At 47.1% G+C, this 16,376-nt stretch overlaps 1 protein-coding gene across 1 annotated transcript in view; it reads right to left on the bottom strand.

Moving 5' to 3' along the window:
* LOC143935411 (uncharacterized) overlaps nt 1-15,949 on the bottom strand; it is a 152,020-nt gene extending 136,071 nt beyond the window's left edge. Inside the window, exon 1 of the mRNA XM_077459251.1 lies at nt 15,837-15,949. Within this exon, the coding sequence (XP_077315377.1) occupies nt 15,837-15,903 (67 nt within the window). The 5' untranslated portion in view covers nt 15,904-15,949. The remainder of the gene's footprint in view (nt 1-15,836) is intronic.
* Between the last annotated feature and the right edge of the window lie 427 nt (nt 15,950-16,376).

Below are 16,376 nucleotides of genomic sequence, written 5' to 3'. Positions count from 1 at the left end.
GCGAGGTTACAAACTCCTGGTCCTGGACAATGTTTAGCTGAGGCTTCGGTCAGTCACAGAAGGAGAAGGTGGCAATCTGACCGATGCGTTCAGACAATTTTTTAGTCCGCAGCCCCAAGGTATGATCGGAGGGACCATTACTGGCTGGCCACTCTCCTTGATCCACGGTACAAGGGTATGGTTGCCGACCTTATCTTGCCGTCGAAGAGGGAGCAGAGGATGAGACATCTCCGGGAGGCCTTGCAGAAAGGTCTGTGCAACGTGTTCCCAGAGACTGGGAGGTTACAAACTCCTGGTCCTGGACAACGTGTTGCTGAGGCTTCGGTCAGAAGGAGCGGTGGAGAAGGTGGCCGTCTGACCGATGTGTTCAGACAATTTTTTAGTCCGCAGCCCCAAGGTATGATCGGCTCCAGCAACCATTGCCAGCGTCTGATTTACATGGTGCAGGAATACCTAGGGGCAAGGTCAGACTTGGACACCTTTCCCACCGAAAATCCTCTGGCTTACTGTATCTTGAGGATGGATCACTGGCCAGAGCTTGCACAGTATGCAATTGAGCTACTGGCCTGTCCTGCATCCAGTGTTCTTTTGGAACGCACCATCAGTGCTGCTGGAGGCTTTGTAACCGATCACAGTCCACCAACTCGGTTGATCGACTGACCTTCATAAAGATGAATCAGTCTTGGATCACCACCAGCTACCAAGCACCTGAAGCTGATGTAACTGAATATTTTTTTTTAAATGTCACATCCCTTCAAGACTGCCTATGCTGATGCTGAGTGACTGTCCTGTTATGTTGACTGACTATCCTTTTCCTCCTCAATGATCCTTCTGATATCTTGGAGGAACATTTTTGGTTCTGGGTGATGCCACCAGCCCAATTTTTCAGCCTTTGTTTAACAGGGGTGTGTAATTAGAGTGCAATGCTTTGCAGAAGGGCTCATTCCTGCACTCCAAGTAGAGTATATGGGAGAGGTTGCAGTGTCGTGGCACCAGTGCCTAAGGACCAATTTTTCAGCCCCTGTTTAACAGGGGCATGTAATACAATTTTTGATGCAATGCTTTGCAGCAGGGCTCATTCCTGCACTCCAAATAGAGTATATGGGAGAGGTTGCAGTGTCATGGCACCAGTGCCTAAGGACCAATTTTTCAGCCCCTGTTTAACAGGGGCATGTAATTACGATTTTTGATATAATATTTCACAGCAGGGCCCGTTCCTGTGCCCACCGAGAGTAACTGTGAGGACTTATAGTGTTGTGGCACCAGCATCTCCACCACAACCACCAAGCCAGAGCCCGGTTTTTCCTACCACTGTTCAACAATGGCATGTAATTACGATTCTTGATAAAATCGTTAACAGCAGGGCACTCCAGCAAGAGTCACTTTGAGGGATTACATTGTTATGGCAACACCAACACCTTAGGCTCCCATTTCTGCAGAGCATATAGGGCAGGCCCCTACTTTCAAACATCCAACTTACAAAGTCTCCTACTTGCAAACGGAAGGAGACAACAGGAAGTGAGATGAAAAAAGACGGACGCCCCAAAAAATTATACAGGGGTGATAACCCTTCCCTATGTTTTCCAAAAACGGAAAAAAAATCATTTAAAACTGCTTGCGGTTTTAATGTAATATCTGGTTCCGGCAATACGGATGAAAATCATTGAGAAAAATGCCATGGGTAGCCCCCCCTGCCCATTACCAGCCCCTTTGGGTCTTGTACGGATATTAAGGGGAACCCCGTACACAAAGTAGAATCTGTTTGTAATTTTGAGCTGGTACATTTTAAAAGTGTAGCTCTAGTCAAAAACATTTTTTTTTAAATCTCTGAGTGCCCCCCAAGCTACTACAGGCGTGTAGAAGTCAGACATGGATTGACCCACTTATCAATTCTGCATCCTTTTTTGCTTATGTGTTTCTACACCTGTATTCGTATAACTAAATATAAATGAATGTGAAACATATCATGGATTTGAATCATCATTATTTATTTGTGTATTTAGGATGGAGTTTTTTTTTCTATCCCTTTGAGGATGTGACTCTTTTTGACACACAATTTTCAATTCCACCATTCCCTATTAAAGCACTTGCCCATGGTGTATGAGACTAGCCTAGTTCTGAGGAAGGGGGTGTGCCCCCCCAAACGCGTGAGCTGTACCCTGTGTTCTGTGCATATTCATGTACTGTGTTTATGGCCCTTTGTCAGTTGCATTTTGTGAGTATCCACTTTTATACAAAAATGTCTTATTATTAAATTATCTCTGGTAATGCACTAGGTGTGCGTGCCTTCCATTTCTGTTTTTCTCTTAGTTCTTTTCGGAATACTTCATCTGAGGAAGGCAGCATCCACCTAGTTTTGGGATACCATATATACCTTTTACACCACCATTTTAGCTGACATCTGTTACTCCTCAGGTTTTCTTCTAAGATTGCCCTGTATTTGGGTCTATCCATCTTCCCATCAACTCTGACCAGCCTCCCTGTCCCTGATGAAGAAAAACATCCCCACAACATGATGCTGCCACCACCATATTTCACTGTCAGGAAGGGCATGCCAGCACCCAAAATGGCTGCCGAAGAAGACGACCTGTTACCTCTTCATGTCAGGAAGGGCATTCCAGCACCCAAGATGGCTGCAGAAGAAGATGACCTATTACCTCTGCCCCTGTCAGGATGCCATTGGTGTGCATGCACCATGTGACAGCTTGGTCCGCCCAAACGGGCTATTTAAACTCAGCCAGTTTCCAGGCTCAGTGCTGTCTGCTCTACAGTGTTCCCTGTGTAACCTGCAATTAGCTACCTGACTTCTGTTCCTGTTGTGACCCGGCTTGCTTCCTGACGTTCCTGTTTCCTGCCTGCATCTGACCCCGGCTCGTCCCCCACTCCGCACCTGCCTGCTCCTTCTGCCACTCCGCTGCCAGCCTGTTGACGACCCGGCTTGTAATCTGATTCTGCTTCCGCTTCAGCCCCTGTTCCTGACGTGCCCGTTGTGTATGACCCGGCCTGCCTGTACTTGCCTTCTCTTCAGCCTTGAGGGTGCCACCATCCCTTCTGCTGCATCTGCACTCCTGCCTGGAGGGATCAGTTGTCTACTTGTCCCAGCTACCTGCCTACCACTTCTCTGGGATTTCTACAGACACCTCTACAGCCCGGCCGAGTGCTCCGATCCAGCTCCAGGTTCAGCGATCCTACCAGGCACTCGTGCGACTCTGCATCTCGGTGCTTCCTGTCGGCTCTATCAGGGACTCCGAGTCAGAGCTGTAAGAGAGGCCGTCCTCTGCATATCAGGCTCCATCACCAGGTACGTGACAGTAGCAGACAGCCATGTCCGAGCCTGTGCGAGGACCCTCTCCTATGGAGGAACTCTGCCAACACCTCGCCGGATTAACCCAACCGTAAAAGACTTACAACATGGTTATACCCAGCTGGAAGGCCAAATACAGACCTTGTCTGCCTCTGCTCCTGCTCAAGCACCTTCCACTTCTGGGATGCCAGCAACCCCCGCAGTTGTTATGCTTCCACCTGAACCCAGAGTTCCAACTCCTGAAAAGTTCCAAGGAGAACGCAACAAGTTCAGAGCTTTTCGCAACGCATGCGAACTCTATTTTTCGCTATAACCACGCACCTTCTCCCTGGAAGCCACCAAAGTCGGGTTTGTCATTTCCTTGCTTCAGGGGGAACCGCAGGCCTGGGCCCACCGACTCCTTGAACAAAAGGCTACATCTCTGATGGACTTGGCCTCTTTCTTTGGAGCCATGGCTCAGTTATATGAAGACCCCCAGCAAGCCGCTACTGCGGAAGCTGCTCTTCACACGCTTCGGCAGGGTCGCAGGGCCGTGGAGGACTATGTTTCTGAATTTAGGCGATGGAGTTCCGATACCAGCTGGAACGATGCTGCCCTGCGTTACCGGTTTCGCATGGGCCTTTCTGATCAGCTCAAGGACAAGCTAGCACGAACAGGTGTTCCTTCCACCTTGGAGACACTTATAAATTTGTCAATCCAGATTGACCATCGCCTAAGGGAACGTAGGTCGGAACGAGCTACTGACCAGTCACGCCCAGTATGGATGCTTCCAAGAGTGCCTGGTTCTTTCAGTCCTGCTTCACCTGCTCCTGCCGCATCTGCTTCAGATGCATCTGAACCCATGCAGCTTGGTCTCCTCCGCCCTTCTTTGACTACGGAAGAACACCAGCGCAGACGCCAGCTAAATCTTTGCCTGTACTGTGGAGGATCAGGACATTATGTGAGGTCTTGCCCAGTCAAAATCCGTAAGTGCCTCTCAGTTACATCCGCTTCTCCTCCATCTCTACCCAATAACTCTGCTCATCTTGCTCTTTCCATTTTGTTGCAGCTCCCAGGAGGAGTTATCCAGACTCCCGCTATAATTGACTCTGGAGCTTGCAGCTGTTTCATAGATTTAGCTTTTGCTGCCAAACATCACATTCCTCTACTACCCAAGGCTCAGAGACTTTCTGCACATCTGGCAGACGGATCCACCATTAAATCTGGATTGGTTACTCATGAAACCATCCCGTTATCCACCACCATTGCCAAGAACCATCAAGAGCTTTTACGCCTAGATGCCATTGCCTCCCCTCTGTTCCCAATCATTCTGGGTATGCCTTGGTTAAAAGCTCATAACCCTCACATTAATTGGGTTACGGAAGAAATCAAGTTTCTTTCCCCCTATTGCCTTCAGCATTGCTGGCAAGAGAATCATCAGAACCAATCTCCCCTGCTGTGCATCGATGTGGAGTCCGAAGCTCGCCAAGTTGTTCCAGTGGCATACCATGACTTTTTGGACGTTTTCAGCCAAAAGGGGGCAGAAACGCTTCCTCCCCACAGGGCCTATGACTGTCCAATTGAGCTCCTCCCTGGGGTTGAAGTTCCTTTTGGCAGGATCTTTCCTCTATCTGAATCTGAACTTGCTGCTTTGAAGGACTACATTGATGAGAACCTTAAAAAGGGGTTCATTCGCCCTTCCACGTCTCCTGCTGGTGCGGGGATCTTCTTTGTAGAAAAAAAGGACCACTCATTACGCCCCTGTGTGGACTACCGTGAACTTAATAAGATCACTGTGAAAAACCGTTACCCTCTTCCACTTGTGCCTGAACTATTCCAGCGACTCGGTACGGCCACTATTTTCACAAAATTGGATCTTCGGGGTGCTTATAACCTGGTTCGCAAACGAGAGGGGGATGAATGGAAGACGGCGTTCCGCACTCGGTTTGGGCATTTCGAATACCTCGTAATGCCCTTTGGACTTTGCAATGCTCCCGCTACTTTTCAGCACTTCATCAACGATGTCTTTCGAGATTTCCTGGATCTTTTTGTTGTCGTTTTTCTTGATGATATACTAATCTTCTCTCCCTCTCTAGATCACCACCGTAGTCACGTCAAAAATGTATTGAGTCGCCTTCGACAACACGGACTTTATGCAAAACCAGAGAAATGCGTATTTGAACGCCAAAGCATCCAATTCCTGGGTTTAATCATTTCCACTGAAGGCATCCAGATGGATCCCCAGAAGGTTACAGCCCAGTGATAGGAAGGGTGTCCAACGTTTCGTGGGGTTTGCAAATTTTTATCGAAAATTCATCAGAAATTTTTCTGCAATCATATCCCCCATTACAAGTTTAACCAAGCAAGGTACAAGATTCTCTTGGTCTCCGGAAGCTCAGAAAGCTTTTGACACCCTAAAAAGACTTTTCACATCTGCATCTGTCCTGAAACACCCTGATCCAGCCCTACCCTATGTCTTGGAAGTGGATGCCTCAGAAACAGCGGTCGGAGCAATATTATCTCAGAGGCAGGGAGCTAAGGCTCTACTGCATCCAGTTGCTTTTTTTTCCCGCAAGCTGTCTAATGCTGAAAGGAACTATGACGTCGGGGACCGTGAACTTTTGGCCATCAAAGCCGCTCTGGAGGAATGGAGGTACCTGCTAGAAGGGGCTGCACACCCAATCTTGATCTATACAGATCATAAGAACCTCGAGTATTTAAGAACAGCAAAAAGATTGAAACCCCGACAAGCCAGGTGGGCACTATTCTTTTCTAGATTCACTTTCCACTTAACATTCAGGCCCGGATCGAAGAATACAAAACCCGATGCGCTATCACGCATGTTCAGCAAACCTGAAGAAATCTCATCTCCTGATACCATTCTATCCCCTGGGAACTTCATGTTGCTTCAAGGAGAGTTAATAAAACAAATTAAACAAACTCTAGTAAGGAACCCTTCACCAGCTGGGGTCTCTCTACTGGCAAAGGATGGGCTACTTTGGCACGAAGACAAGGTCTTTGTGCCAGAAGACCTCCGAATGGCCATCCTGGGGTGATGCCATGATCATGTGCTGGCAGGTCACTTTGGCATTGGCAAGACAACTGAATTAGTACAACGGACATTTTGGTGGCCGGGGGTGGAGAAGGATTGTAGGAAATATGTAAAATCTTGTACCACTTGCATCCGCAATAAAACCAGCAGATCCAGAGCCTGGGGTCTTCTAAAACCCTTACCAGTTCCCAGTAGACCTTGGAAGATGATCTCAATAGATTTTATTGTAGAACTCCCCCCATCTGAGGGCCACAATAGTTGTCGATAGGCTGTCTAAGATGGCACACTTCCTGCCCATGAAGGGCACACCATCTGCACGAGAAACAGCTCAAATTTTTGTCAAGGAGATCGTAAGGCTTCACGGGATTCCGGCCAATATTGTGTCCGACCGTGGGGTGCAGTTTACATCCAGATTCTGGAGAGCCTTATGTGATTCGCTCAGGATTGAACTTTCATTTTCTTCTGCATATCACCCACAAACAAATGGGCAAACAGAGAGGACTAATCAGACCCTCGAACAGTACCTACGATGTTTCTCCTCATTTTCTCAAGACGATTGGGCTTCTCTGCTTCCCCTGGCCGAGTTTTCTTATAACAATTCAGTACACTCTGCTACAAAGCAATCTCCATTTTTTGCAAACTACGGTTTCCACCCTTCTTTTTTGTCTAATACAATTCCAGATTCCCCTGTACCAGCTGTTTCCGAAACTATAAATTTCTTCAACGCCAATAACAGACTACTACAGGAAACAATGGCCAAGACACAGGCATACAATAAGGAAGTTTTTGACAGGAAAAGAAGAGGAGAATTGATCTTGAACCCTGGTGACCAAGTGTGGCTAGCAACTACTAATTTGAAACTGGCCTGTCCCTCGAAGAAACTGGGCCCTAAATTTATAGGACCCTTTCCGGTGAAGAGACGGATCAATGAGGTTGCGTATGAATTAGAGTTGCCTGAGTCATTTAGAATCCACCCTGTGTTCCACATAACCTTGTTGAAACCTGCCATTCCTGACCCCTTTCTAGGACGAAGTTCTGGCCCGCCTGAACCTGTAATTATTGACGGGGAGGAAGAATTTGAGGTAGAAACAATCTTAGACTGCAGGAAGAGAAGAAATCAGATCCAGTTCCTGATAAAATGGAAAGGATATGGGCCAGAGGACAACTCCTGGGAACCCGAAGGTAATATCCATGCCCAAGATTTGGTTCAGGCTTTTAAGAACTCCCATCCTGACAAGTGGGCCAAGTTGGGCATCCGGAGGCTGCCCTTTGGGGAGGGGCAGTGTCAGGAAGGGCATGCCAGCACCCAAAATGGCTGCCAAAGAAGACGACCTGTTACCTCTTCATGTCAGGAAGGGCATTCCAGCACCCAAGATGGCTGCAGAAGAAGATGACCTATTACCTCTGCCCCTGTCAGGATGCCATTGGTGTGCATGCACCATGTGACAGCTTGGTCCGCCCAAACGGGCTATTTAAACTCAGCCAGTTTCCAGGCTCAGTGCTGTCTGCTCTACAGCGTTCCCTGTGTAACCTGCAATTAGCTACCTGACTTCTGTTCCTGTTGTGACCCGGCTTGCTTCCTGACGTTCCTGTTTCCTGCCTGCATCTGACCCCGGCTCGTCCCCCACTCCGCACCTGCCTGCTCCTTCTGCCACTCCGCTGCCAGCCTGTTGACGACCCGGCTTGTAATCTGATTCTGCTTCCGCTTCAGCCCCTGTTCCTGATGTGCCCGTTGTGTATGACCCGGCCTGCCTTTACTTGCCTTCTCTTCAGCCTTGAGGGTGCCACCATCCCTTCTGCTGCATTGCCTGGAGGGATCAGTTGTCTACTTGTCCCAGCTACCTGCCTACCACTTCTCTGGGATTTCTACAGACACCTCTACAGCCCGGCCGAGTGCTCCGATCCAGCTCCAGGTTCAGCGATCCTACCAGGCACTCGTGCGACTCTGCATCTCGGTGCTTCCTGTCGGCTCTATCAGGGACTCCGAGTCAGAGCTGTAAGAGAGGCCGTCCTCTGCATATCAGGCTCCATCACCAGGTACGTGACATTCACGGTGGGGATGGTGTGTTCAGATTGATGTGGAGTGTTTCCGCCACACATAATGTTTTGCTTTTTGTTTCATCTGACCAGAGCACCTTCTTCCGCATGTTTGCTGTGTCCCCCACATGGCTACTTGCAAACAGGGCTTCTTATGGCTTTCTTTCAACAATGGCTTTCTTCTTGCCGCTTTTCCGTAAAGGCCAGATTTGTGGAGTGCTCGACTAATAGTTGTCCTGTGCACAGATTCTCCCACCTGAGCTGTGGATATCTGCAGCTCCTCCAGAGTTACCATGGGCCTCTTGGCTGCTTCTCGGATCTCTGCTCTCTTTGCCTGGCCTGCCAGATTAGGTGGACGGCCATGTCTTGGTAGGTTTGCAGTTGTGCCATACTCTTTCCATTTTCAGATGTAGCCATACCCCCGTGGGGCCGCTGAGTGTAATAGTTCCACCTGTCACACTGCCCCAGCCTGGCATTCACTTCCAGTCACTCTCCAGACAATGAACAGTCCATAAGATTATTTTTGTTATTTTATTGAGGGATTATACTTGGATGGGGTAAAGGGGTTATGGGATGCCCAAAATCAATAGGATTAAATGATTGATTGAAACCTCTATTCAAATCCTCTAAAGCTCCAGACTTCTCCAGCACAAGACTTATTTGTAGACTGTTACTTTCTCTCCTTTGCAATACTTGTTTCCTGGCACAACTGGCACATGGTTAAGCCCAACTCTGAATAAAGCCCAACATAAAGGATTTGCCATTTGCTGGCAGGGGCCACAGGCACCTTTGATGTAGGAACCAATAGCAATAGAAACAGAAGTCTTTAGTGGTAGCTGTACTGAGGTGTACTACTGATCCCAGTCAGTCCTGTGCAGGCTCTGCCAGCCCTCCTGGATGCAGCAGCCTGACTTCAATGCCAGTAACATCACAGTCTCTTCCACTGGCTCTACATCCATCTTAGACTCCCAGTCCACTATGGTATGCTTCTCCCAGCTCTCCTGAATGTGCCGGTCACTCACCGACACCTGGCGGATCACTCCTGAAGACTTGCCCAGCAGTGTTCTCCATTGTCCTCTCCTGCTCCTGATCAGGACGCCCATTGGGTTGTGTGGGGTTCCTTCACAGCTCTGAGCCCCTGGCCCAAGGTCATTCCCCTCCAGACAGGGGGGCTCCCTCCAAGGACATGAGAGCCTAACACTCCATCTCTCAGTTCTTCCACCAAACAACTCCTCCCTAGTTCGGCTGACCCAAGGTATTTATGTAGGTCTGCCCCCTGCCAATCCTAGTTGCATAGTTGCCAACAGTCATGATTTTCCCAGGACAATCCCAATTTTGGGACCCTCGCCTCTCCACTGAACACAGGGCGCTGCTCATGGAGTTTGCTCTGCTCTTGTCTCTCTCGGTGTAAAGCGATGTAACTGTAATGTACGGGGGGAGGGTAGTAACTATGTACGGGGGGTTACTATGTACAGGAGGGGTTACTATGTACAGGGTGGTAACTATGTTCAGGGGGGGTAACTATGTTCAGGGGGGGTAACTATGCACAGGGGGGTAACTATGCACAGGGGGGTAACTATGCACAGGGGGGTAACTATGCACAGGGGGGTAACTATATACAGGGGGGTAACTATATACAGGGGGTAACTATGTACAGGGGGTAACTATGTACAGGGGGTTAACTAGGGGGAGAGGGGTAACTATGCACAGGGTGTAACTATGGCTCTGCCTGGGACACTGATGTAAGGACTGAGGCTGGGGACACTGGTGTAAGGACTGGCTCTGCTGGGGGCAACTGATGTAAGGAGGGACTCTGCTGGGGGCACCTGATGCAAGGACAGACTCTGCTGGGGGGACCTGATGCAAGAAGGGACACTGCTGGGGGCACCTGATGAAAGGGCGGACTCTGCTGGGGGCACTTGACACAAAGACGGACTCTGCTGGGGCACCTGATGCAAGGACGGACTCTGCTGGGGGCACTTGATGCATGGACGGACTTTGCTGGGGGCACCTGATGCAAGGACAGACTCTGCTGGGGGCACCTGATGCAAGGTCCGACTCTGCTGGGGGCACCTGATGCAAGGTCCGACTCTGCTGGGGACACCTGATGCAAGGACGGACTCTGCTGGTGGTAGGCAATGTGACAGGTGACACTCCGAGGGGTCCCACTGAGTCTGCATTATGGAGAGTTAAATGATTTCATTTTATATTACAAAGTAATAATAGAAATAATGCGCTTCAATCATCCTGACACCATAATAACCATGGTACAGGGATGATTGAAGCACTAACACCAGGTGTTTGGAGTATCTTTATCTGCTGATTGTTTAACTCTGGAATACACATATTTCTATTGTGGTGTAGAATCTGGGGCTGCTGTCCCTCCATCTCTCTCCCTCTCCCCCCCTTTCCCTCTCCATCCCTCATTCATCTGAGACTCTAACCACACCCCCTTTGAGACATTTAAGCCACGCCCACTATCTCACGTAAACAAAGCCCATTGTTCAGCGCAGCGTGCCACATTGTCATTTTTTTCCTATGCCATGCCAACAAACGCATGCCCCACCATCTAATTATAATGCGACTCCGCCTACAGCCAAAAAAGTGTCCCTAAATCTTTTTTTACAATGTTGTCAACCATGTAGTTGGTGATTGGTTAAGGCTCCTTAACACACCCCAGACAGCTCCATCTCTCTTCCCATCCTCTGCTTCCAGAATCTTCTCAAATCCAGAGGAAGGTAGCCAAGAAGGAATATTACCTACAAGTCACCAGCCTACACTAAACCAGTCCCCAGCTCCCAGATCAAAACAAACAGGCCTAGCTTTTAGCTTGGCCTGCCTAAATTTACCTGCATTGGCCAAAAATCTAACTCTAGCACCTAAGGTAGAAGGTGCTACAAGATGATGGCTTGAACAGTGCTCTGTGAGGTGTTTAAAGCTTGAGATATTAGTTTATAATGCAGCGTGTCACTTGCCACCATCACCTGTCACCAGATGCAGCGTGTTACTTCCCACCATCGCCTGCCACCAGATGCAGCATGTTACTTGCCACCATCACCTGCCACTAGATGTGGATTGTCACTTGCCATGTCGCCTGCCACCAGATGTGGATTGTCACTTGCCACTTTCACCTGGCAGCAGATGTGGATTGCCACTTGCCATGTCGACTGCCACCATTTGCAGATTGTCACTTGCCACGTCTCCTGGCATCATTTGCAGATTGCCACATCTCCTGCCACCATTTGCAGATTGTCACTTGCATCAGAAGTGGGTTGTCACTTGCCAACTGATGTGGATTGTCAGTTGCCATGCCAGCCAGTGCCACCAAATGTGCATTGATGCTGCATTGGTGGCAGGCTGACAGCTTTGGTCCATTTAGTGAGATCAGGGGAGCGGTTATGCTGGGCAGGCAGTGAGAGATGATGTCATCTTGCTGCTCCCCGCCACACCTCCCACATTGAAGCAAGGGGGTCTGGCTGGAAAGTGGAGCTCCACGATGACAAGAAGCAAGTGACCTCCACTCCACTGTGCTGTGAGGGCGGAAGAGCACTGATGTGTGGTGGGCAGTGAGAGATGATGTCATCTCTCTGCTGCTTGCCACACCTCGCTCCCAAATTGAAGAGGCCCAGCTGTGAAGAGCGCTGATGTGGAGCGGACAGAGAGAGATGTAATTTCTGCTCGTCCACCTGCTCGCTTCTCTCCTCTCCTCCGCCTCTCTCATGCAGCCAGCCCGCCTGCTGCAGCACCCACGACCTGCTGGATAGGCAGGGACCCTACGGCAAGAGACTCAGTTGTCCTCCCTATATACTTTGTAAAGCGCTGCGTAAACTGTTGGCACTATATAAATCGTGTATAATAATAATAATAATATTAATAATAATATGGGTCTCAGATTCGGGGCTATAGCCCCAATAGCCACCCCCTAGCATCGCCCCTGCCTCCCTGGGTTCTCAGCTAGCTATATAATGGCAAATGGACATTTGGGAGAGAGTATAAAAAAGGTCTAGTAGTTGGTATAACTGCATTGCATGTTGTTGTGGGACATTTGTGGGGCTTCCCCATTGACTTGAATGTATAGCTACAAATTGGCTCAACTTTGCCACAGGCGTGAAACGAAGAATCGCAGCCGTGAAATGTAGGCTGCATATTGCAGCTTAAGTGTGTGTGTCTATGTGTTTCGGTGTGTGTGTGTGTGTGTGTGGGGGGGGGGGGGGGGCAGTTGATGGGTGACAGGAACACAGCTCGACTGCATACTGTATTTCCCCATGTCTGCAATTTTAGACTTCAATTCTAAACAAGGCTGTAAGTTAGTAAATCAACTGTGAAAGGAAAGCAGGAAAAACTACGGGTTGTGTCCAGGATGGGGAGATATATTTGTCCCAGTTTCAGGGCCAGTTGACACCCTGAATCACAAAGGAATGCGCTGTTTATTCCTATGTGATTCACATGCGATCTGAGTGCAGTGCAGCTAATTTGTTTGAATGGGTTGGAATCAGGCCAGACCGCACCAAAAGTAGTGCATGCACTACTTTACAAAATGCACAGCGACTGGATCGCATGGTGCTACTGTACCATGTAAACCACAGTGAAATCGCATCTTGTGTTCACATGTGTGCGAACATAGCTGGTATTATTGGCCTGAAAAAAATTGCAGCTGCATCCAATACCATCTGAAATTAGATTAAACTTCCATTACAATTACACTGTCTTATGCACAAATCGCACCACAAAATTGCACTATGCTCTGAAAACCAACACAAATCTGCATGTAAATCAAACCCATTCACACCGATTCAGTGTGAATCCAGCCTAAAACTCCCAGTCTGCTTAGGAAAGATGCTCTACCCTGGAACAAGATGTTTGTGCATGACAGGATAGCAAACTGCCTGTGTGGTTTGATTAAAGTGATACAAAACACACACAGCTTATTTATAGTGTCCCTTCTCTTTTCTTTCCTTCTCTTTCTTAGTGTATGGTGGCACTGTAATTATTTTAATTTTAAAAAGTACCCTTTTTCCTAATTAACATACAGCTGTCATATGACCTAGCTCTTTCCCAGCCCATCTTTAGGGAAACAGTGGCAGGAGGAGCTTCTAGTCCTCTGTTACTGCTCTGTTCAAAAAAAAAAAAACAGCCTTTGGGATACATAGTAAAAAAATTATTACTATCAATAAACTGTTTTAAATTGCAATATGAATACTGTATTCATCGGCATATAACATGCACATTAATTTTAAGAGGGAAGTTTCAAGAAACAAACTTAAAGGGGTTGTAAACCTTCTGTTTTTTTTACCTTAATGCATCCTATGCATTAAGGTGAAAAAATATCTGATAGTTACAGGCCCCCCAGCCCCCAGGTTTACTTAGTTGAGCCCTCGAAAGTCCCACGTCGAGAACGTGCTGGCTTCTCGGCTCTTCTCGGCCCGGTCTTCTCGGCTCTTCATTGTATAGATTCATAGCAGCGCAGCCATTGGCTTGCGCTGCTGTCAATCAAATCCAAATGATGCGGCCGCCGGGGGGCAGGACCGAGACATACACTCTTTGTAGAGAGAGCTTCCCGAGGGGGTTAGCTATTGCATGGAGGAGCTGAGAGAGGCGCCGTGGGACCCCAGAACAGGAGGATCGGAGCCACTCTGTGCAAAACGAGCTGCACAGTGGAGGTAAGTATGACATGTTGGTTATTTAAAAAAATAAAAAAATGAACCTTTACAACCCCTTTAAATTTTAAATAAGGAACTTTGAAGCAAAATCAGGTCAGTGTCCATCTGCAGTCTCACCATTGCCATTAATGCAGCCTGATCAATGCCCACCTGCAGCCTTGCAAGTGCCATCAATGCAGCATCATCAGTTCCCATCAATGCAGCAGCCTCACCATTGCCATCAATGCAGCAACCTCACCATTGCCTTCAATGCAGCAGCCTCACCATTGCCTTCAATGCAGCAGCCTCACCATTGCCATCAGTGCAGCCTGATCGATGCCCATCTGCAGCCTAGAGGAGACAGGAAGGGGGGCGGGATGAGCGCCAACAGATTACATACAGTGGGAATCTCCTATGATAGACAGAACAGTGATCCAATGGCAGCCCAGGAGACGGGACTTCCTATTATAGAGGCCGCCAAGTAAACAGGAGATTCTCCCTGTATGTAATCTGACAGCGCTCGTCCCGGCCCCCTCCCTGTCCCCTTCGAGGCGGCTAAAATTGAAGTATTAGCGTATAACACGTACATGCTATTTGCACCCAATTTTCATGGTGAAAAAGTGAGTGCTATACGCCAATAAATACAGTATATATTTGAAATAATGCCGCATACACGCGATCGGAATTTCAGCCAGCAAAAGACCGATGAGAGCTCTCATTGGAAAATGCGACCGCGTGTATGCTCCATTGGAATTTAGCTGGCCGAATTCCTGCCAGCAAAAATTTCAGAGCATGTTCTCAATTTTTCAGACGGAAAAACTTTCAGAAATTCCGATCGTGTGTATGCAATTCCGACGCGCAAAAACTCACGCATGCTCAGATTCAACTACGAGATGGAAGCTATTGGCTACTAGGTATTGAACTTCCTTTTTCTAGTCCCATCGTACGTGTTGTACATCACCTCGTTCTTGACTGTCGGAATTTGGTGTGACCTGTGTATGCAAGACAGCTTGAGCAAAAAATCCCATAGGAATTCCGTCAGGAAAACCATCAGAGCTTTTTCCGACCAAAATTTCGATCGTGTGTACGCGGCATTAGAATGTAAAATTCTCCATAGCAAAACACTAATAGATACTTTGCAGTAGCGCAAAACATAAATATAATCAAATTAGTGCCCCATATATCTAAAAAAAAAATCAAAAAAATGTCAAATTGCATAATATTAAATGAGTCCTTTAAGCGAAAAAAGTCCAAATATAAAGTGCTGAACATCCTTGTGGAATTCTATTAAAGGATAATAACTGCACCACAAATCCACCACCAGTGTGCTTCATGCGATCCCTTTTCCCTTTAGAGTGAATAATATTATGCACACATTTTTTTATTTTTTTATTTTTTCATTGATATATTTGAAATTAAATCTTTATAATTTTTGGTAATAACATGATGTGGGAGGATTTCTGCCAGCTACAGCCCCTCCAGCCTGTGTCTTAGAATAGCCGTGCATCAATTCTATTGTGATCCATTTTGTGTCTTTTTAGCTGCTAACAGATGCATTATTTTTGCATGTGAGTTGATTGTTTATTGTTATATGCTCTAAAATTTCTTTAAGCCCCCGTTCACATCTGTGCGATTTAACATTCAATTACATCCCAGTGTGAATGAGGGCTAAAACAGACCTTTTAACAAGGTTTCTAAATTCAATCTTATGTCTTTTGTGTTTTTCCTTTATATTTCCATCACTAAAATACATCCTAGAAAGAGTACAGCATATACAGTATATTAAAATATAACATGGTGAAAAACAAAGAAAACTTTTACTTACTTTTGAGACAGACATCTAAGGCCATAGTGACAGAGCACATGAGACAGATAAATGTCTTCAGCAACATTTCCTCTAAGATTTCTTTCTAGCTGTGGTTCACCTGCGAGGTTTCGTCACCTATATACTTCTGCATCTTGTTTTCAGTATATATAACATAACATGCCACCCCCACTCCTAAAGCCCACCTACTTAAAGACCTCAGATGTCTCTTTTTTCCTCTTCTTCAAGTCAGTGATAGTAAATGCGAATATACAAAATTATAAGCAAAAAAGTTACAAATTAAATCTGGAACTTTTCAAACCTGGATTTTCAAAGCATTTTTTAGCTGGTCTGACAATTTTTCTTTTCTAGTTTTAATGAATATACTATATTACCTCTCTTTTTTGAGCTCTTTTTTGAACTCAGTTCAATTAATGTATGGTGAAGAATTACCCATTTTTTCCTATGTATTGAACTCATTTACAAATGAGTAGGTTAGAGCTACATGGGTGATTTTACTCTTGTGCTTTAAATAAACTATATTAAAAAAAAGTGTTGGGG

The sequence above is a fragment of the Lithobates pipiens genome, unplaced genomic scaffold (assembly GCF_037356315.1).
Source record: "Lithobates pipiens isolate NorthernLeopardFrog02 unplaced genomic scaffold, aLitPip1_a1.2 Scaffold_28, whole genome shotgun sequence".
NCBI lineage: Eukaryota > Metazoa > Chordata > Amphibia > Anura > Ranidae > Lithobates > Lithobates pipiens.
The sequence above is the reverse complement of the archived record's forward strand: the minus strand, read 5'-3'. Positions and strand labels throughout refer to the sequence as shown.